A 22,255-nucleotide genomic window follows, 5' to 3' on the forward strand; every position below is an offset into this window, starting at 1 on the left:
CGTCCCCTCAGGCGAAGCCCCGCCCCGGCTCCGCCCCCGGGCCAATCGGGCGAGGCGCCGCGCCACGCGCGGGGGGGTCACGTGGTCTCCCCGCCGCGTCCTTCCGTGCGGAGCCCCCCGCGCTGGAGGTGAGGGGCGCGCGGCGCGGGGGCGCGCGCGGCGGGCGCGGCGCTGATTGGCCGCGCGTTCCCGCCGCGGGGGAGGGGGCGGGAAGGGCGGGGGGTCCGTGAGGGGCCGCCATGGCCGGGGGGGATCGGCCGGGCCCGCCCGCCCCGCGCCCGGCTGCAGACACGGTGTGACCGCGGCACGTCCCGCTCCGCGTCTGACACGCCCCTCCCCTGTTCTCTTCCCTACACGCGAAAGGCGAAGGTGCCGCCCGGCCATGCTGGTCAGCAGGAGGCTGAAGCGCCTCTTGCAGCTGGTGCCCGGGAGGGAGCGCTTCGGCGTTTACAGGTTCCTGCCCTTCTTCTTCGTGCTCGGCGGGGCCATGGAGTGGTTCATGATCAACGTCCGCATCGGCAAGGAGACCTTCTGTGAGTGAGAGGTCACCGCCGCCCCCGAGCCCTGCGCACGGGGATCCCCTTCACGACAGTCCCCTCACCACAGTCCCCCTCACGACAATGGGGGCTGGTGGGGTCTGGCGGCGCCTCCTCACTCGGAGGGCTCTGACCAGCACGGCAGACACTGCTCTCCTTAGTTCTGTGACACTCCAGGCTCTGCCTCCCCAGCAGAACGCGCTGGGCAGAAACAAACCGAAAACCTGGCTTAGGATACTAGATTAGATTTTAGCTGAAATAAGGGAGGTTTAAATTGGATATTGGCAAGAAATTCTTCCCTGTGAGGGTGGTGAGGCCTTGGCACAGGTTGCCCAGAGAAGCTGTGGCTGCCCCATCCCTGAAGTGTTCCAGGCCAGGTTGGACAGGGCTTGGAACAACTTGGGATAGTGGAAGGTGTCCCTGCCAATGGCAGGGGGTGGAACGAGATGACCTGTAGGGTCATTTCCAACGCAAACCATTCTATGATTCTGTGATGATTTTTTTATATTGAAAAAGACTCATGAGATTTGCCAGAATTTAAGCATGACTTTCACAATTAATAAGTATGAAAATGGCTCACAAGAATTTGGCTAATGGCATTTAGTTCCTGGAAGTTAAAGCATGTACTTCTAAAATTACATTCTTCCCTTTAATAAACATTGCTGAAAATATTTGTGTACTTCAGAAAAAGGATCAGCTCAACTGTATGTTTTATAGGAATATTCTCATTTTCATGGGAAATTTTGTTGAGTCTCCTGTACCGTGAAAGAGCTTGGTACGGTTTCCAAAGCTGACAAACCCACAGCAATCAAAGCTTATCTGCTCACTGCTGAAGACTTGGATTTGTTGTGGATTTTTAGTTGTTCATTTCTAAGGCATAACTAAGTCAGGTTAGAAACTAAAGCACAACATCCATGGAGCAGTTGCCGTTATATTTCACCTCCAGTCTTCTTTTCTTCAAAAAAAAAATTGCCTAATGGTATATACTACAGTAATAATCATTGTGCACTTTAGCCCTATTTTTGCTTCATAATCCAAGCAAAGGATATGAAAACTGATAACCTCATTTTTTTTGTCAGTGAGGGATTTTATTTGGTGATGGATATTTAGGGGTGATCAGGAAGAGGGGAGGGAGGAAGGATGACTGGGAAGACCATGAAGATGGGAATATTCCTGTGCTTTGTTTATATAAAAAAGGCTAAACTACTGAAGCCAGGCTAGCAGCCCTCAGGCATTGACTTTGTGCCTATAATTTAATTTCTCTTTTGCTTCATTTAGTTGGGGTATTTGTATTTCAATTACCCTCGTGGGAAAGTAGACAAGAAATGACTGTATCTCACTGGAAACTTGGTTTTCCTATAAAAACATTTAATCAGGACTGATGGGAAGAACTTTAGCCTGGATGGAGAACATGAGCTATTTTAAGGGGCAATAAGGATTTGTGTTGGCCTGAATTTCCAGTTGCCTGTCAGCGTCTGCAAGAGGAAATTTGGACTGAAAAGTTTAAAAAGAGACGACAGGGTTCACACATTTGGAAAAATCTAACACAGAATCTCTTTCTCTGCAGATGATGTTTATCGTAGGAAGCGCTCCGAGAGAGAGTACGAGGCAAGGATGGAGAAGGGTGAAGTTTAACTGGAACGTTTCAAGGGGGAGGTCCCAGTGCTTTAATTGTATCAGTGCCAAAGCAGCATTACTGCCACGTGGAGGGTGGGGGAAGATGTTGGCTCTGCGAGTTGAACTGTGATCCACACGTCTGTGTAACATCCTCTTAGATGGCTTTGGCAGTTTAGTTCTTCTTCCGTATCTTTAATGTTTTGTATTTAAATCAGTAGCAAAAATTTCATTGTGTTTGGGCACCCCCCACTAATTTAATGTTCGCTTAGTACTTTTAAATAAACTAAGCTGAGTAAACAGTTTGGCTAATGCTTTTGTTTGTTTGGTGAAACCCCCTCCTTGTGACAACACCGGTGGGAAAGAAATGTTACCATTGCATCCACCTCAGCAGAATGGAAACAGTAATTTTTAGTTGGTTTCCATTGTACTGGCAGAAACTGCTCTGGCATCTGATTTGTTTTCTTTCCAGTGTGGCATAATTTTAACTGGATGAAAAGAGCACAGACTCACTGCTCAGTGTTTGCTCAGCTTGGGAAGTCACCCGTGTGTTCAGCAGCAACACCCTTTGTTGCTGCTCTGGCAGTGACCTGAGCTCAGCCTGGGGGAAAGTCTGACACGTGTACCAGGTAACAGAGCAGTGGCAGTCCTGGCAAACCTGAGTCCTGACTGTAGGATCCTGTCCCCAAAGCAGGAAAACAGGGCTGACTGCTGTGTCCTGCACAGTGACTCTGGGGCTGGGGGGTGTGGGAGCGTGTTGTGACTGTGCATCAGGGACTGGTACAGTGCAGTCAGTGAGGGTCCTACATTACTACCGTTGTTCTATTTCTGAGGGTATGTGTGTGTGCTGAGGGTGCCACAAAGAAGCCAATTATTAAGAATACAAACCCAAGGGAGTTCATACCCTTACCTGTGTTCCTGTGCTACCTCCTGACAGCCTTTGGAAGTCTTCATCCACTGAGGAGGCTGACTGCTCTGAAGATGTTATGGTGCAGGTACTCGGACCACTGTGCTCTGTGTATTTTGACTGGGCAGCAAGTGAAGCACTTGAGGAAAGTCTCTATTTCAGAAGTAGTAAGAATTTTGACTTTGGTTCCAAGACAGAGCCCAAGTTCAAAAACTCACGCACAAGCTGCTTTTTGCAGTCACAGATCATCACACTGAAGTCACTCCTGACTGCAGCAGTACATTAAAGAATAAAGTATAAATAAAAAGCCAGATTTGGAAAACTGCTGAGCTTTAGCTCCATCTGCTTTTACTTCTTGAGCCTTTTGAAACTCTCTTGTGCTTGGTTTCCATAGAACAAATAAGTTTTTTAGTATCTGGGTTTTTTCCAAGGAAGAGCCCTGTGCCCCAGTTAATTCCCAGGACTCGGGAGCCTGGTGTGAAACTTCCTGTGGCGTCCCTGAAGCACTCCTATAACAGCAGCAGTGTTCCACAGACACCAGTGAGCCAAGGCCAGCTTTCCACTTCAGGCCTTTTGCTTGTTTTGCAGTGACTGTTTCCCATTTGCAGCTGAGAGCTCCAGGCATGTCTGGAAGATCCCTCATGTGTCTCCAGCCAGGTAAACACAAAGGGAGCCAGGCTGCAGTCGCTCACAAGGGGTCTGGTGTCAGGGGCTTCTGTATCACTGATCTTTGTGACCACTGCAGGAATAAAATCCTTCTCCAAGCTGGCATCGTACCATTTCAGGCAGCACAGATCTGTTGTGACAGAATATGCAGCTTGACATTTGGAAATCTGAGTTGTATTCTCTGTTCCACAATGTTTGCTATTGCTGACCCTTTGGCATTCCTGCATTTTGCCAGTCTCTCACTAATGCTGGAAATAAGAATAGCTACAAGGCCCCATTCCAGAGTTTCAGCCCATTCCGGAACTGAACACTCTCAGGGATTTAGTATTGATTTTAATCTACACCCAATTGTCAACAACCAGAGTCTTCACTTGGTTTTGCAGTTTTATCCCTGCTGACTCCTAGTTCTGTGCTCTTTGCCTTCCCCAGCAATCTCTTTCTGACTCCCATATCCCTGTCTCCTTCCCATCCTCCATCTGCTGTGGCAAAGGCAATGGGGAGGAAGCAAGAGCTTTCCTTTGGCCAGCACTGGGAACACCATGAGGCTGTTCCGTGCTGTAGGAGTGAGCCAGGAACAGACTTCCAGTCCTGCTGAGCCCCTGCCAGCTCCGGGTCTGAGCACGTCCTTCCTTCTGCTGGGAGTTCAGCAGCTCCTTCTGCTGGGAATTCAGCTGTATCAGCCCGGAGCACAGCTCAGCATCCATGAACAGCTTTGCAGCAGCCACAGCCACATGTTTCTGAGACCTCAGCAAAGCATTCCTGCTGAAAGCTTTCCAGACTGTTGGAGCTAGGGCAAGATAGCATGGAAAACTTCAACTCAGTAAATAGTCACCTGCAAACAAACAGCGATACCTGTGTACAAGCAGTGCTGCTCCCCACTCCAGCATTAGAGAGGGGACAATTTCACTGCCAATCCAGAACGATTTTGTGGAAAGAATGGATCTGTTGGTCAGGATCTGTTGGTCGTTTCCCTGTGGTTGTGCACACAAGGATGTAGCTGAAAAACCTGTGGTGAGCCAGGGAAGAACTAAAAGAAGTTATGGTAAAGGCAGTGTGGATGTGCCCAGCCTGCACTCCTCCCTGGCACAGGCGGTGGCAGTTCAAGTTTCTCAAGAGTACAAAAAGGAAAAAAATAGTCATCTGATGTCCTGGTGAATTCTTCCTTGGAGCAAAACTTTTCCTGTCTTCAGTGGAGGCAAGTTTTCACTTTGGACTTAATACACAGATCCAGAACTGCACCTGCACTCTGGCCATGGCCACTCCCAGCTCCCGAGAAAGGGGCAAAAATCTCCAACAGGCAGGACAGGATGACTGCTCCTGAGGAACTTCCCAAAATCAGTACTGCATGTTGATGGTTCACACCAAGGATGAGGATTAATTGTAGTCCTCCCAAAAACCATCCAGTGGAAGCTGAATTTGGACACCCTCTAGAGGCAGTGGCTCAGACTTCATGGACTGACCATCCTTCTGTCCAAGGCTTTGTGCTCAGCTGAGCCTGAGCTGAGCCTCACTGGTTACACGTGTTGCTGTGCAATTCTGTGCTTTCTCCTCCATTTCTCTTCCCATCTTTCCTGCTGCCTCCTTTAACAGATGATAATCTGCATGGCCAGGCTCCTCCACTGGATTTCTAATCCCTCTTGGCACAGGAATGACTGATCACATCATGCCTCCGAGGCCTGACAGAGACTGGGAACCTCTTGATCCAGGATCACCAGATCCTCCTGCCCTGCAGCAGCTGTCATTTTGTTTCTTCGTATGAAGGTTACATTAGACTTGCTGGAAAATGCAGTAAGCAAAAGGAAGGTGAGGTTTATTTTATTAATCAGAAAATTTCCCAGGTATCAGTGAATCAGATCCCATTCCCGACTCCATGTTCAGAGTGCCTGGCCTTTTTGAAACTCCAATTTAGTGCGTTTGCTGATCTTTAGTATCTCAGACTGAGCAAATGTGGAGGATGATTAGGATTAGTCTCCTCTGGGCAACTGCAACAGCAAATTTTGGAAGGGTGGAAGTTTCATGAAGCCAGCAACCTGTGTGAGAGGCAGCATTTATCCCCCAGCTTGAAGACATGGATGCATGGTAATTAAATACAATGCTGTCTGTTCTGGTTTCTTTGTAATTTTTATGTCAGATGCACCTTGAGAGGTTCCTGTCACTTACTTTTTCTTGCAGTTTGTAGTATTAAAATTTCTTTGTGTCTAATTTAATTGTGTAAAAGATGCTTTTTCCATTATTGCTGATCTAATTTCCTCTATTAAACAGCTACAGAGAAGACAGTCCTGAACCAAGGCAGCTTCCAGTATGAAATTAAGACTTGCTGTCTATTTTCAAAGCAGTTAATACAGGGGCATCTGGGACTGACTGAACCTCATCATCTCCACTCAGCTGGTTCCTAATGCATCGCATCTTTTTCAAGGTTCAAGGTCCATGTCACAGCTCAATTTTCAACATCACTGTTCTTATCACCTACAGGCAGGTCTCACAATACACAGGACAATAGAAAAAGGGTATTTCACCCCCACACAAGCACACATGAACCAAGGACTTGATAAAATCTGGATCAGCAACAGCCAGAATTAACTGCAATAAAATCCCCACAGAAATCTTAATGAGACACTCAAACCTGGTTAATCCAAAACACTTTGCAAACTATTTTTATTCAAATTAAAAAGACTCAGGTAAACAAAGTGATGGTACATACATGTTATAAACCTGGTCAGCAGCTCAGCCTTCAGGAGTACAAGGTCTAATGAAAAGCCAAGCATGGATAAACCAGGTCTGAAAACATATGCTGAAAAAAAGTCACCAACATCAACGCTTTGAATTTTTACACAAACAGTAAATTTTCTCGTGGAAGGGAAGGACTGAGGAAGAGAACAAACAATTATTAGTCGTCTCCAACTGGTTTATGAAAATACCGGTCCTAGTTTAATCTATTTCCCACTCTCACAGAAGCCAACCATTGCCCACACATACTTTTATTTTAATATGAAAGTTTTGTTTACCCCAGTACAATGAACGGCAGTGAAAAACAGATGAGGGGTTCAAACACCCACAAAGAGAGAGAAAGAGACAGACAGACGTTGTCTTTCATTTTTTTGTTTTTAAACCAGAGTGAGAAAAGTTTCTTTTGCTGGTTTTGAATTCTAGACTGTAGCCATTATATCCTAAATTCCACTGCAATCGACTGAAATGCCTCCAATAGAGAGAGATACGATTTTGAAATAAATAAGGCTTAAAATAATTGATCAGGGCCAGCCCAGTGGCTTAGTGGTAGTGCTCTGCACTGCCTTGTGGGAGGACCCAGGTTTTGTTTGCACTTCCAATCTCTTGCTCCCGGGCCAGGAAGAGCAGTGAAAGGAGGGATTCAGCTGCTCGGCAGGAGAGAGCCAGTGCTGCACGTCTGCTCATCACTGACCTTCAGATAAATTAAACATCTGAGTTATACAGGCTCCACAGGGAGTCCCATCCAGTCCTCAAAAGAAAATAAATAAAACAATAATTTAATTAAAATCCATCCCAGGTTCTTTGGTGTAATTTTTGTTAATGCTGAGAAGTAGGAGAATCTGGTGGTGTATTAGTACAATCCATGATAGTTCCAAATGCTCAAAAACTAGGATTTGCTGCCTGATTCGCTTCAACATCCCATCTTTGTGGCTAAAAACTGCAAAACCTATGGCAACTTAAACACATTTAAAAATGATACTGTATGTATGGGGGTGGTCTAAGACTATTCAGCTTCTACTTTATTAAATAAATTTGGTCATTTACAAAGGCCAGTAAATATTTCTGTACCATGGGTGTGCTACTTGTAGAGTTCAAAACTGTCATTTCCCTCTGTGTTGTTTTGCTCCATTTCCTTCCTATCCATTGCACATCTGACCTAAACTGTCTTTAAGTGCCTATTTGTAATTACAAAGGGGGGTTTTGTGCAATGACTGGAGGATTGCAATAGGAGAGGGAAAAGAATTGGCCAGTAAAATTAAATCATAGCTTATACTTGCAAGTGTCACTTCCCTCATCAGTATTAATTACATCAGGAAAACAAACCCCAAGATATCCAGTATTTGAAAAAAAAGTTAACCTTCTGCCAAATATACTGAAAGGAAAATGTTTTGTACTACTAGACTTTAAAGCCCATTTCCACATGATGAACAACTCTAGCAGTAAATGAAGTGTATCAATAAATCAGTTCTTTTGGGCTGAGTTGCAGTGCCCACGTTCCTGCCACCTTTTTTTTTTTTTTCCAAATCCAAAGAGCTTTCCCAGTTACTTAATGCAATCCAACAGTATGAATTCTTTTTATAAAATTAAATAAATGAAAAGATTTACCTTTAAAAAAATAACTTTGTAGTCCAAAAGGTTGGTTAGTTATGAGGACAGGTAAGTCTTTAGCAGAAGGCAGCCACAACGTTGAAATTTGGCAAGAAGAGTCGATACCTACTTTACTTAGATTTAAAAAAAAAAAGAAAAAAACCCCAAACCCTCTGAAGGCTGCAATGCAAGTACTCTATTGCTCTATTTCTCCAACACACTTGGTATGCTGACCTTACACATACCATACCATACAGCAGTATTTCACTTTCAAGTTAATTTAAGCATCAAATTTCACTCAAAGTTGCATTGCAAAACTTTCATTAAGGTTAATGAATACACTTAAAGAAAGCATACAAAAACGTCTTACAATGCCCAATCAAGAACAGAATACGCGTCAATTTAAGAAAACATCACGTAACTTCACTAACAAAACAACTCAGCTTTTCTCCCCTAACTCACCTCCCAAGGCCTGAGCTGGTTCCAGGTTCTGCGCTGCCTCTCCCAGCGCAGCCAGAATCACTCAGGGAAGGCGCTTCCCCGTCCCACTGCTCGGTGTCAGGGGCATCGCGGAACCCCCAGCGCAGGTCGTGGGAGATGAAACACTTCCCCTCTAAGGACATGCCAGCACAGGCATCCTGTTACTGATTTAGGATCACAATGGCTTTGGCTACACAGTTAAAACTGGACAGGACTGGACAACATGAGCAGTCAAGACACCCTTGTCCCATCCACACGAGCACTTCCATGGCTGCTGGGCCCACTCGGCCTCAGTGGTGACTTGAAATCCAATTTTCCTTAGTGCCAAAGCACCTCTTACCTTCAGCTTCCTTTAAGAGATCCTCCCTGTTCACATCCGAGCGAGAGTTCTGCTGGAAGTGGCAAGCACACACAAGCACAGGTACACACATTCTTCTAAGATGTAAACTATGACTAATTCACATTCCACTGTATCAATCTGTAAATACTTTGTTTTCCTTTTTTTTTTTATATAAAAACAATGGCATCAGATTCTCAGCAATAAAGTATAAGAAAGATGAATCCTTGACTACACTTAACCAATTATGAAATCGCCTTTCAAACAAAGGAAACAATATGCAAAAATCTGTGTATTTGATAAAGTCAACTTAATATAACAAAAAGTGAAATATGCTTATTAAAAGTGTCCTTATATAAAAATGGTCTTGCAATGTACAGTAAAATGCAATACAAATTATTGTTGGTTATCTCTTCCCACCCAGTAACTAAACCAGCTATTGTCCCACAGAGCTCCGTGGTGCCAGGAGGGCAGCCCTGCTGTGCCTACACGTGCTCGATGTTGTAGGCCTGGCGGATGTTGAGGGTGTCCCGCAGCATCAAGTCTCGCAGGCGCCACAAGGCATCGGCCATGGTGGTGTGAGCCCCTTTGCTCTTCAGCCAGTGGGAAGGGAGCCGGCTCTCCTGCTCCTTGGACAAGTGGACGTCTCGTCTTCGTGCTGGGAAGTCAAGAAATGGTTCTGTTATCCACTGGATTTGATACTCGCTACGGCTTTTCTAGAAAAAGGCAACCGACTCTACAGCATAGCTTTTGCTCTTAGTGCTTGAGCCCATACAATGGATTCTTAGGTTTATACAACACCGATGGAATTAGCCTGTGGATGACATACATATTCTCAGTCTGCTGATCTGTCTTTAAGAATTAATTGCATGTGTATATTTTATTAAGTAAACAGCAGATTTATTCAGCATTTTCCATAAAAGCAAAATTATTGGTCACAAAGAAGCGTGTTTTGGTGGAAACACTGCACTGTGTGCAAGGCCTTACCTGCCAGGGTCTGGTCCCACTTGCTGATGCTGTTTGACTCAGCACTAAGGCCCTCAATGTATTTCAGGTAGGCTTCGGAATGGAGGAGCCTCTGTGTCTTTGGTGGAGGGGAGACGAACATGGGGGTCGTGGGCTGCTGCATGACCGGCGGGGCCGCCGGGCTCTGCCCGGGGTACGGAGGGGGGGCCTGCTGGCCTGGGGGGCCAAGGATTCCTATCTGCAACGACAAAGCCATGGAGAGATCACAGCTGGGGGGACTGCAGGGAACATCCTGATTTCAGAGTCATCCTCTCACAACGGAGCTTCAGATAAAGTGACGTGCAAAGGCCCAAGAAAATGTCCCTGGAGACGCCCACTTTGTGCATCGCAGTGACCCCTGGCCAGAGAGGGGAAGTGCAAACCGACCATATTCATATTGAACAGACTTTGTTCATATTTCTGATCTATGTAAACATACTCTGATTATCATCACCATTTCTCTTCTCTCCTAATAACCTTAACTTCATCTTTTGCCTCCTTTTTATTTCATTTCATGTTTTCTCCAATTTGATCAGAAACCATGTGGTCTGTGAAGTGCAGTGTTTAACTCTGAAATATCTAATCCAAATTGATGCTGATCCTTGGAAGACTGGGATACTTCCACAGAATCACTGTCAGGCAAAAATCCCAGGCAGAAAAAAAATCCCAGTCACAGAGAAGAATTCCCACCACTGTGGTTAAGTGGTAATACTAAGAACCCTTAGCACAGATATCCTGTGGTCTGGGATAACTCAATGTCATGACATAAACACTTCACTACTTACTCTCTCAGCTTCTGGTTTTCATGGACTCGTAGAATGGTTTGGGTTGGAAGGGACATTACAGATTATCTGGTTCCAACCCCCTGCCATGGGCAGGGACACCTTCCACTAGACCAGGTTGCTCAGAGCCCCATCCAGCCTGGCCCTGGGACACTTCCAGGGATGGGGCATCCACAGCTTCTCTGGGCAGCCTCTGCCAGTGCCTCTGAATAACTAACTTAGCCAAAATCACATTTCCCTTTATCATGGAAAAAACCAGTCAATAAATTCGGAACTGTGCTGAACAGTTCCCCTGTATTAATCACTGAGAAGGAACATCTGCTCATCACTGTTACCCAAACAAATAGATTCTGAACTGCCAATGAACAGCTGCTTCATCAGTTTGTGAAATATAGGAGCAAATAAATTTAAAACAAGTTTTTACCCACTCCTCAACAGCTCAGAAAGTGGACAGCACCTTCTGTGCATCACCAAAACATGCAAAGCCTAAATTACCAGCAGTTTAACAGTGTGTGGAAATTACTTGATTTAGTTTAGTAGAAGGAAAGCAAAACAAAACATTGCCTTGATTATACTGTAGAAGTTACCTCATACCCAGACAAACCTCGTTAGTGTAGTAACAACTCAACAATCAAACACAGACATACACTCAGAGTAAAATATTAACTGCTTTAAATACATCAGTGTGCACTTCATCTCTGTTCTCCCTGGGATATAGCCCAGGTGCATCCCTACGTGTCTTAACTGGGATTGTTCAAATGCTAACTCACAGCCTTGGAGCCTCACAAATAATGCAGAAATGACTCACCTGCTGTCCAAATGGACTTGCTCCTGGTGCTGGAGTGCCTACCATGGGGGACACATTTTGGCCTATAACACCTATATTCCAAAATATAAAATAATTAGTCTTATTTCAGAGCAGTGACAAATACCTCTTTGGTCTTCTCTAGTAAGAATTTATACTTTGATATCGCTGCTCACAGTTATTTTAGGCAGATGTACAACATTCAAACACCCCCCTCTCCCCTAGTAAAAAACTTCATAAGTTTCTGAATGAAAAAAACCCAAACTAGTGTGACAACTACCAAACACTGATAAGTGGCCTGTTGAATTACTTAAATTAGAGAAATGTAAAGCAAATAGTTTTTGCTTTTCAGGTTTTTCACGTTACTTAGCAATTGCCTGACTAAATCTTTTCATCTATAATATATGCCTTTGGCTTGACAGGATCTTCCTGTAATCCTTTAAGAAAGGAAATGCTGATCTGCTTTAGCAACATTTAATATTTCCTTGTGTTCAGTTTTACAAAATAAGTTCACAGCAGGATAAAATGCAAGCCACTGCACAAATTCTGTTAGATCTCAGTGATATAAAACACAACTTGTAGGTTAAGCTTCAACAGTTTTACACATTTCTAGACTGATAAACATTTGAAATAAATGTAAAAAAAATAAAAGGTGTTTGTTTCTCTCAATCATATTGAGACTTTTCCCTACTGCACAGAGTGCAGCACACCCCTGTCTTACACACAAAAATGTACAGATCTACATGAGTCATGCAGTTCCTGATATCTTACATATGGATGCTTTGGTCTGAAAAAAATGAAAGTTATGTGTGCTGCTGCTTTTCTTTCTGCTTGTGCCACTTCTCATATTCATTAATTAGAAAAGCTGCAAACTAACTGTGCTCTTCCTGGTGGTTTAATTTACATTAATTAAATGCATGATTTCTGTGTCAGTGATCGAAGGACGTGCCACTGCATTTTGCACAATCAAGCATATTTCAAATGTATTTTCCATTTGATCACAGCCCCCGTTTTAAATGTATCTGTACCAAGAGCACGTCAGAAGTTGGGAAAAACATTGGTAACACAAGTTGTGGAATATGGCACAGACTGGAAGAGGTCTAGAGGAGGGCACCCTCACCCTCCCAGCATCTGAGCATGGAGTCACCCTTAGCCCACCCCGCCCAATTTAGCACTACTTCATGTGTGGTCCTCCATTCCCAGGCATTATGTTTTCCCTAATCCATGTCCTCTCGGTTTTAAACACCATCCACACAGCCTGCTACAGTGGGAAAAAACCCTTCAGAGAGATGCATTGTCCTGGATTCACCTCCCACACAGTTGTAGTGGCCGATGTGTGCTAAATGTCAGGGAAGGCTCCCAGACCCAGCTGTTGTCCTGCTCCCTGTCCGTGACATCGTGGGGAATTATAACTCCAGCCAAGCTGTACATGTAATACTGATGGGTTTAAAAAATACCAAGCAAGCAAACAAACGGAAAAAAAACCCCAACCCAAATAATTTGCATACAGATAAATGCCTTAACAGAGCTTCTGATAAATATAGTTGCAAGGGGGCAGGGGGGAGGCAAATGAGACCATTTTGTCCACAGCTCGTTTAACAGGTGAACATAGAGATGCACATGTTTTACACAGGCACATGAGTTATCAGAGGTAAAAGCTGAGAGAATCATCAGGAAACAGGATCAGAGGGCAGATAATATTTTTCCCCCATAACGAGGACATGTTAATGGCATTAACACCAGAAAAACGTTTGTTTCATTCAGCCTCACTTTTCATCAAAAGTGTGGCAAAAAAATAGCACAGGTGTAGTAGAAATGCTCTCAAAAATCAATTTGAAATATGGCCACATAGAATACTGAATTCACATTGTCCCCACCTGTCTCCAGTCACTGTTCTGTCAGCAAGGTTCAATCTGAACAGTGTTTTACAATAACACATCAGTGCCCCGGTGGCCACGGGGTCTTAGGGGACCAGGTTCATTTCAGTGCAGTCTGACATTAACACACTGAAAAAGCATCTGGTAAAGAATGAGAGCAATACATTTAATTTGTAAGGCCCCTTTAAATAAGAAAAGAAGTAATGGAAGGATGCATTCAAATGACACAAGGGTGTGATAGGCCCATTCCAGCTTTTCACACTTCTGATAAACTCAAGCACAGTTATCAAGTTTTTTTGGGCTGAAGCAAAACTCCTGCTGGAGCAGCCCCATGTTTCCCCAGTAACCTTTCCCAGGGGGTTCACTGGACATGCTGTTCTGCCAGCGTTGTGCACACACCTCATTTTCAGCAGTGTGTGCTGCAGCTGGACAAACCCGCCAAGACAAGCTGCAAACTCCTGTAAGAACTGGTTAAACGGCAAGTACATGACAATGACATAAGGAGCAGAATGAGGATGAGGTTCTTACCGGGTGGTGGGATGCCTGGGATGCCTGGCATACCTGGCGGAAGTTGGTGGGGTGGGGGCACCCCTGGGTGAAGTGGCTGCATGCTGCCCATGCTAACAATGCCATCAACTGGGCCCTGCAAAGGTGGCAGCACCGGTGGATAGCCACTTATCATGCCTTGAAGGACACAACAAATTTCAAACATGCATCAATAACATGCAGTATGACCTACACAGTATGACATGCACTATCCACACACACATACACACACACATACACACACACACACAAAAAAAAAGCACCTTTAGTACACCAAGACCACACTACAATTAGTATCTTGCAAAAAAAAACAAACAAAAAAACAAAAAAAGAACACAAACTAAAAATTAAAAGACAAAAAAAAGTTGTAGATGTGCAACACTGATCTTCTGATGAATTAGTATTTAGTGTATTTGTATGTTCTCTCATGGGGCGACAAACGCTGAATACTCAGGTATGTTAACACAAGGAATAAATTCAGCCACAATTAAATGTTACTAACGCAAGCAGTTTTAATACAGCGGAAAGCTCTGCCATCTGCATACAGATTACAGACACAACACTGACTCTGCCAGCTCCACGCCCAGCCCTGCTCTGTGGGCTGGCTCAGAGGCCACAAACACAAAAACCCCAGACGTTTTTCTGCAGTGCATGTGCAAAACAGGCACACAAAAGCCCTACAACATTCATGTACAGTGACGAGTGATTGTTGTTAAACCATCTCCAGTGTGAACTAAGACAGTAACACAAAGTTGAAACCTGGGTGTGCTGGGCTGCAGTAACAAACTCATGGCACTGAGTTGAAGTAAAAGGACTTAAAAGGAGCACCTGCAGCCCTCACAGAATTTCACTGTGTTTTCAAGGTGTCTTTATAGGAAAATTAATGACACTGAGAAGACTGTCTCGTGCTGCTGCTCATAAATTTAGTTTTCTGCATGTGAGGGAGGATAAATTTTTTTTTTTCTGGTTTCGGCTCAGATTTGCTGCTATCCACGAGGTGAACCTACACAATATCACTGCTCTATGTTTGTTAGGCCCTGGAATGTGTGATTTAAACAGATGCATTGCCAGGTAAGCAAGGAAAGGGATTGGAAAGACAATGAAAAGATGACAGAGGACAGAAGCAGGTCTAGAGAGATGAGGTAAGTTTAGAAATGCAAATTTGCTGAGGATTCTATAGTCTGTTCCAAGAAACCACCCACTGAGTCTTCGCCACACTCCTTGTAACTCATAAAAGAAACTTTCAGAACAGGAATTCCTGGAATAAGACTGGCCAAAAACTCTCACCAGTTCTGACTGAGAACAAAGCTGTCACAAGCTCAGAGTTGAAACAGAACAAGCAGCTCCAAAATATAAACTAAATTTGTCACTTCCTCTGGAAGTTGCAAAGCTGAGAAAACTTAAATCCCAAAAGCTTTACACCCTGGAGAAAACATCAAGAAAATAAAGAACTAATCACTCTCAAACCTTCATTTTCCCTAGACTGACATGTTAAATATGCCTTAGGTACCTATTTCAAATATCTGGAACGTCGTCTATATCTGTTTATTAACATTGAAATCCATATTTCTAATGGAAAAAGTTGAAGAAAACCAACAAAAGCCTCCCTGGCATAAAGGGCTTTCACTGCCTGGTACTTCCAGTGCACTCTGAGCTGCAGACACATCCTCAGTGCATTTACATGCACTTTTAAAGCTTCAAAACAAACCAAAAAAACCTCCAAGGAATCAAACTCATATTCATCCATCATGGAAGCTTATTCCACATTTCCAATTAAAATATTCAACAGCTGCCTCTGCCAATAAAGTTGTCAGCAAACCTCCACGAGAAATCAGTTCTTGTAGCTCATTCCATGTAAGAGCAGCCACTCTCTTACACCCCACGTATGAGTTACAAATTTTCATTTTAAACTAGTAAACACGGGCAAACTATTTCCAGCTCCCACAACTGTGATTTATGTCTTTGAAATTACTTGTTCTCCCATTTTTTACTATAACAATGTAAGATTAAGTAAACTTCTGTGGTACCTAAATTTACAAGACATTAAAGCGCTGTGTGCCAAGAGAAACACATCTCAGAAGGCATCCAGATTTCTTGGACCCGTGGGCTATAAAGAAGTTCTGGGAACTTCTGTGATGGAGAAGTTCTCTGCACTAGAGAAAAGCAATCAAATGATGGAGGAGGATGTCAAAGAAGTCCCAACAGAACAAGATACTTCTAAGTAAGACTTGTGGAAACCAAAAGATGAAAGACTGTGCATTTCAAATGGGCCACAAAAATAGAAAAGAGTTTAAAAAGATCCACTCGACCATCTACTTTAAGGAAGTATTTCCCAGTGCCAAAGGGAAGAGACTTGAATGTGTAACTGCTTGAATAAGATGATGGTCTGAAATGCAGGTTTGCTCTTGAGGAGGCTGCTACAGGAAGTAAGGTGTGTAGTTTGCAGAATGCACATTTTTGGGAAAGTTTTAAGGAAGTGGTAATAGCAAGTATTACTGCCCATCAACACCTGCCTCTAAAAACTGGAAAAGTGACTCAATGCTAAAAAAACCCCAAGAACCAAACCAAGAAAACATAACCACAAGAGGATGACATTTCTACATATTCTAGACTGAAGTAAGTTACTCACTAAAGAGATCAGCACTGGGGAACTCCTTTTTTTTTTTTTTCTTTTTCTTATGATATGCACAGTACACACACACAAACATACACCAACTGCAAACAGTTCAGAGGAAAATTATCAAGAACATAGTGGAAAAAAAGCCAAAAGAAAAATGCAAATCAGTGTAAATAAATGCTTTGTAACCTGGAGATCATGAACCAACTAAGGAATGTGCCCTCAGTTAAAACAACCATGCAGCCTATTTACTGAAAAGGGATTTAGAGACCATGATGAAAAACGTTTCAGGCTGTCAGCTCGAAATATGGCCACAGCCTGTGAGATGAGAAAGAAAAAGAAAAATGACAAAAGAATAATGGAATAATTGGAATGTCTTAAGGGAAAGTTAAAAAGACCCCCAAACTCAAACCAAAAAAACCCCCAAATACCCATTTTTACCTACTTGGCACTATTTTGACCTTGACTGAAGCGATTTATTTTAAATAGAAATTGAGGAAGGGAAACAACCTATCAGGTCACACCTAATTAATTTTCTCACCCATGTATGGCTGATTTCCACACAAGAATCTTCGGTGGACTACATTGTCTTCAGATCTGATCCTGAAAATACTTACTCTGAGCATACTCCCTATGAAATCAAGCCGGATTACAACTGGTAACGAGCACAACACCCAGCAACAGGGACCTCGTGGAAGAGTTCTCCAAGCCCAGTTCTATTCTGAAAAATAACCTGATAAAACCGGCAATGTTGGCATTTTGTCTTTGTTTCTGCAACGGCTCTAGATCCTGGTCTGCTCTGCTTACCAGCGCCTAACAGGCAATTCTGTAAAGCTTTTGCTTGGATTCAAAATCTGAGTAACATTCTGCTGGCCTCTCAACCTTCCTGCCAGGAAAACCCCCAGTAATTCCCCCTCCTGCTTTACCACTGCCACAGATGCTGCATGCACTAGAAGACTACCCGGCTCGCGGCCCTCCTGCCGCCGCGGGGCTAAACGGGAGCTCTGCGGAGCAGAGCGAATAAACACGACTGCACGCCAACAGAACGGGACCACTGCACGAGGAGGACCCTGCTTCCCTGCATCCTCCACAGGCTACTCACTCCTGGAGCAAGTACCATTGGATACCAGGCTACCCCTGCACTAGGTATGCTCGTTATGAAGAAAGACGGAAGAGTTTTGAGCTTTTTTTTTTTTTTCTTCCGCAAGAACAACGTGACCCAAGAGAGTGTTCAGAGTTATGAAGGGGGTTGATAAAGTGGATGAGGAAAAAATGGTCATAGCTCCTACGTTTTACCTGCAACGGGTGTCAACTGCTGATTGAGCATTCCCATTGGTGTTGGTGGCGGCACCACCCCCATAAGAGCCCCGACAGGAGTGCCTGCCCGGGGGGAGGAATTCTGCTGCTGTGCTGCTCGCTCTCTCTCCTGCTGCTCAGCAACTTTAGCTGCCCGCTCTGTAAAAGTATTTTAGATTTTCAGTTCTGTTTTGTAACCCAGAATTTCAAAATATTTATCTGTTCATTTAAAAAAAGGACTAGTCAAAACACTGGCATAGTTTAGTCAAATATAAAAGTAGAACAGATGAATCTTTCTACACAGCATTATGATTTGATTTCATGTGGCTGCAGCTAAGACTTTTAGAGAACCTTTCATGAAAAATATTCCACAAAGTTTTATCTCTTTCTAAAAAAAGAAAAAAATAAAAATAATTAAAATAAATAATAAAATGAAAATTTTAAAAAAAAAGTTAAAAGAACAAATTTGATGATAATAACACCAGTGTTACCAACATGAAGCAGCAGTCCAGCACTAGGCTCGGTCCGCACTAGGAGAACATGGCAAAACATTCCCTGTTTTGACACCACTGGCTCAGCCCAACCAGCTGCAGCCAAGGCCAGCAGCTCTCACACAGATCTGCCACCAGCTGCTGTGGGAGTTGAGGCACCATGTCTGCCAGACATGCCCTGAAGAACGATGCAAACAGCAGACAGCAGTGCCAGCCAGCGGCCCGTTTATTTCTGGGCTCCCCATATATTTTACTACTGATGCAGTTGAAAGGTGGTGGCAAAATCGGGGAGCATTTGTAAAGTTTCCCTAGTGTAGATTGGTCCTTAGAGTTTGGAACATAACAAGCAGCAGTTTGATAGACCAAAAATATTTTTCTGTGCCTCTTTCTGTCATTTTCCCCATTTGGTCCCCTTTGAGCTATTTTTTTTTTGGCTGAAGATGTCTAACTCACATTGTGCTGCTCACTGGAGGTCATGTGTGTCCTTTGTACGGTGAATCTGGTCATTATCTCAATCAAGTTTCTCACTGTGACTGCAAGAACAAAAGATCTACTGCAGGGTAATCTGACCAGAGGACAATTTGATATTAAGGGAAGGGCAAAGGGTCACGGGAAGAAGAAAGAAAAAAAAAAAACAAAACCCAAGCCAACAAAAAAAGGAGATATACTGAATGCCCACTCCAGGTGCTTTGGGGACATGCAAGTTCCTGATTTGTTTACTCTGAACGTTGTGTCTGTCTGGCACAATGAGGAACAACAACCAAGGATAATGGACGCAGGGAACAGCTCCAGCACTTTTTAACAACAGTGAAGGCAGGGTTACATGTTCTCTTGCAGTTGGTGAAAGATGGAAACTGCCACTAAAACAGCAATCAAGGTCCTCTGTCAAACGAAGGCTAAGAAGAAGTTCATCAAGGAGATTAAGTTATGCATCCTGCCAATGTTACTCACTTTCTCTAGTACATGAACATCTACCACGCATTTGCCTCCTCTAGAACCTGCTTGTGCAGCTTCTAGCACTACTTCTATACACTCCAAGACCAGTTTCATTTCCAAAAGCATTTCCCTCCCTCTTTCCACTTCTGTCATTTCAGGGAGAGATGACGACGCAGAGAAACCCCTACATTTACTACAGGCAACTTAGATGTGATTGAGCACAAAATACACAAGAGGTTTAAAGGTAGATCCTGAAGTAGAACAATGAGACAATCCTCTCATGAGCAGAGAAAGTGTTTGGGGAAAAGATGAAGCAGTTCTCTCACCTACTCCTGGCCAGCCAAAAAAAAATGGTCAGACAAAAGTAAAAGTTCTGGAGACACTCTGATGAATGAGAAATTACAGCTTTATCAGACTTCAGAGTGCTCAGGTTTGAAGAAGGACCTGCCCTAGGACAGCACTTAAATTTCACCTTGCCCTGAATGACATGGAACTAACAGATGGAACAACACTGCCAAAGGGAACTGGAGGAGGTGTCTGAAAGATCGGCCTGAGCATTCACCTTAACACTCAATACTAAACCCAAATCACTTAGGCCAGGACTTGACATCATTCAAACATTTCCAACACATCTCAAGAGAGTGCTCTGAACAGAGTTTTTCCTTAAAACAGGCCTTTCCCTCACTCCCATGCATTATTGTCTTTTACTTTATTTAGCCATGCAGGCACTTCTACTGCTAATAAAATGAACTAATACCCTGCACATAACACCAAGTGAAATTTTCAGTGGGACAAAATGGATCTAAAATGCAAGCTACTTTTCACCAGAAAATGGAAAGGCACTTTTTCACTGAGGTGTCAAACCATGCCTACTCCCTGCTCCCTGGTGTATGTCCACACCAGAGAGCATGTGAACTTTGACTCGTCACAATGGAAGGAGTGAAGTTTCTCTCCTTCCACACATGGTAAGCAAATACAGTCTGGATGCTTTGTTACCCCATCCCAATGCCTCAAAACCAAATAAAAGTAAGTCTAGCTCTGGGCAGACACCAAGCCAGGGAAACTGCAGCTCAAAACCCAAAAGCTTTGGAAAATTTTAATTGAGAAGGAAGATTGAAATGGAAGCACATAGACAATCATTAACACAGTGGACAAACAGTGTCTTCCTGCAGAAGTGCCCAGGCTGCTCTAAGTGAGGAAGCAGTGACATGCCAGCCATCCTACTGCTTAAGGATTAGGCTGCAAGGAAGGATCTGCCAATAAAAAGACACCATGTGCACCTAGAAGGGTGTAAAAGGAAATGACTACAGAAAAAAGTAAGGTCCCAGTACTTTCAGAAAGAAAGAGCATTACCATTTCCCTTCACAGCATGTGGAAAGAAAACTTGCACACAGTGAAGGGTGCTGTGCTACCCTCCAGAACTGCAAAGAGGTGCTACAGAAAATTCAGGAAGGACTGAGGTGGCTGAGAGGGGACAGTGACAGCATGCAAGATTCCAGCCTGAAGATCAAAGCTGCCTTTAAGTTATGAGTATGCAGAAAACCTACAAAATCTCAAAGAGTTACAACTTAATAGGGCCATAACTTTCCAGGGTGTTGAAATGTTCCTATCCAAAGTAGCATTTTCTTCCAATAAAACTGCATCAATACAATAGTTAATATTGTTAATATAGTGTAGACACAGTATTAACTGGGAGATAACTATGGATGTTAAGTCAATGTATTTGGCTTGGAAAGGGCCTGCTGTTAAACTCTATTTTATTCTAGTCAAGTTGAAACACTATGACCACTGTCAGAAGGGAGGGAAGGAACAGAAGGAAAGGAGGGCAGGAAGCAAAGGAGGGAAGAAAAGAAAGGAAAGCAGGGAGGGAAGGAAAGGAGGGAAGGAATTGAGGAAAATAAGGGAGGAGAGGGACAAAAGATCAGTCTGAAATATCTCATGACTATGAAATATTCCTAGGCTTACTTCAGGATATGAAATATCTCAACAAAATCAGTTACAACAGTTGATTAATACTGTGACTGAACAATAGGTCATATTTACAGCATAATAACAGATTTGTATCCTTGATTTCACACTACCAAAGCCTCTAAGTACTGCAAATAATGAACTTTTCCCCGCTCCACTGTAAGTCTTTCTTACCTGCTGCTACAGCTCTCAAGAGCTTCTTGTCCAAAATTCCCCCCGGTCCTTGTTTAAGGAAACTTTCACAAAACATTTTTCCAACTGACTTCCAGCTCAGGGGCTTCATGTCCCTAATTTGCCCCCATTCTCTTGGTCTCTGTTAATTTGGTTATTTGTGGCAAAGACACATTATCAGCTGGGCTCTACATAACTTAAACATGCTCTTTGCTCCTCTTCAGTCACCTCTCCACATGAACTTCTCTTTAAGGTGAGTCCAGAACACAAACATAAATACTTGCTTTCATTAAACCTGTCACCTGAACAACAGCAACGAACGTGTTGAGAAAGTAAAAAAAGGCAGAAAAGAGTTTAGGATCTCAGGTTTTATTTACCTTCATATTCCGCTTTCTTTGTTGCTTCCAAGTTTCTCCATTCAGTTCCTACAAGCCTGCTGAGCTCTCCAAAGGAGTAGTCTGGGTGCTGAGCTTTAATCACAGCTCTCATCTCGCTGCTAAATAAGATGTACCCACTCATGTTGATCTTCCTTTTGGATCCCTCCTTCTTGGCGCCGCCCTTAACAGACTTGGGAGTGGACTGTGAGAAAAAGCAGTTATGACCACAAGAGTACAAGAGAGAAGGCCAGAAGAGAACAAAAGTAATTGTGTTATGTCACAGATTTCATCCATTTTGCTGTTCAGAGACGTTGCCAACACAAGGTAAAACATTTTATTTGCCATTGCATATTTTAGGAAAGTGCTTCCCCACTTCCTCCTTGGCCTTTGCAATCCCTGCTCTCCCTGGTTCCATGTTATAAATGTTCCTTAATTTTCCTGCCAGACTTTCCTTTCTCTCAAGTGTTTACCTCTCATTACATCATTACATAAAGAGCCATTTCTCCCTAAAAAACCCAGAGAGCCCAGCT

The 22,255-nt window shown here is 43.6% G+C and overlaps 2 protein-coding genes across 17 annotated transcripts in view; one reads left to right on the plus strand and one right to left on the minus strand.

Moving 5' to 3' along the window:
* Positions 1-104: 104 nt before the first annotated feature.
* SMIM4 (small integral membrane protein 4) lies at positions 105-2,452 on the plus strand. Its single transcript, XM_027727223.2, has 3 exons — positions 105-128; positions 364-533; positions 2,104-2,452. The coding sequence occupies exons 2-3, from the start codon at positions 383-385 to the stop codon at positions 2,169-2,171; spliced, it is 219 nt and encodes a 72-aa protein (XP_027583024.1). The 5' UTR covers positions 105-128; positions 364-382; the 3' UTR covers positions 2,172-2,452.
* Positions 2,453-6,350: 3,898 nt separating this feature from the next.
* Positions 6,351-22,255, minus strand: part of PBRM1 (polybromo 1) — a 58,281-nt gene continuing 42,376 nt past the window's right edge. For 8 of the 16 annotated variants that reach the window (XM_039379052.1, XM_039379069.1, XM_039379048.1 and 5 more), the window contains 6 exons: positions 21,726-21,927; positions 17,783-17,941; positions 13,852-14,007; positions 11,450-11,520; positions 9,842-10,058; positions 6,351-9,512 (listed from right to left, as the gene is read on the minus strand). In XM_039379052.1, the coding sequence (XP_039234986.1) occupies positions 9,340-9,512; positions 9,842-10,058; positions 11,450-11,520; positions 13,852-14,007; positions 17,783-17,941; positions 21,726-21,927 (978 nt within the window). In that variant the 3' untranslated portion in view covers positions 6,351-9,339. Of the gene's footprint in view, positions 9,513-9,841; positions 10,059-11,449; positions 11,521-13,851; positions 14,008-14,046; positions 17,220-17,782; positions 17,942-21,725; positions 21,928-22,255 lie in introns of those variants that run through there. The other 8 variants (XM_027727154.2, XM_027727172.2, XM_039379081.1 and 5 more) reach the window with 3 other exon arrangements.

The sequence above is a fragment of the Pipra filicauda genome, unplaced genomic scaffold (assembly GCF_003945595.2).
Source record: "Pipra filicauda isolate LSUMZ 115617 unplaced genomic scaffold, ASM394559v2 scaffold103_size3290846_pilon, whole genome shotgun sequence".
Classification (NCBI taxonomy): Eukaryota; Metazoa; Chordata; class Aves; order Passeriformes; family Pipridae; genus Pipra; species Pipra filicauda.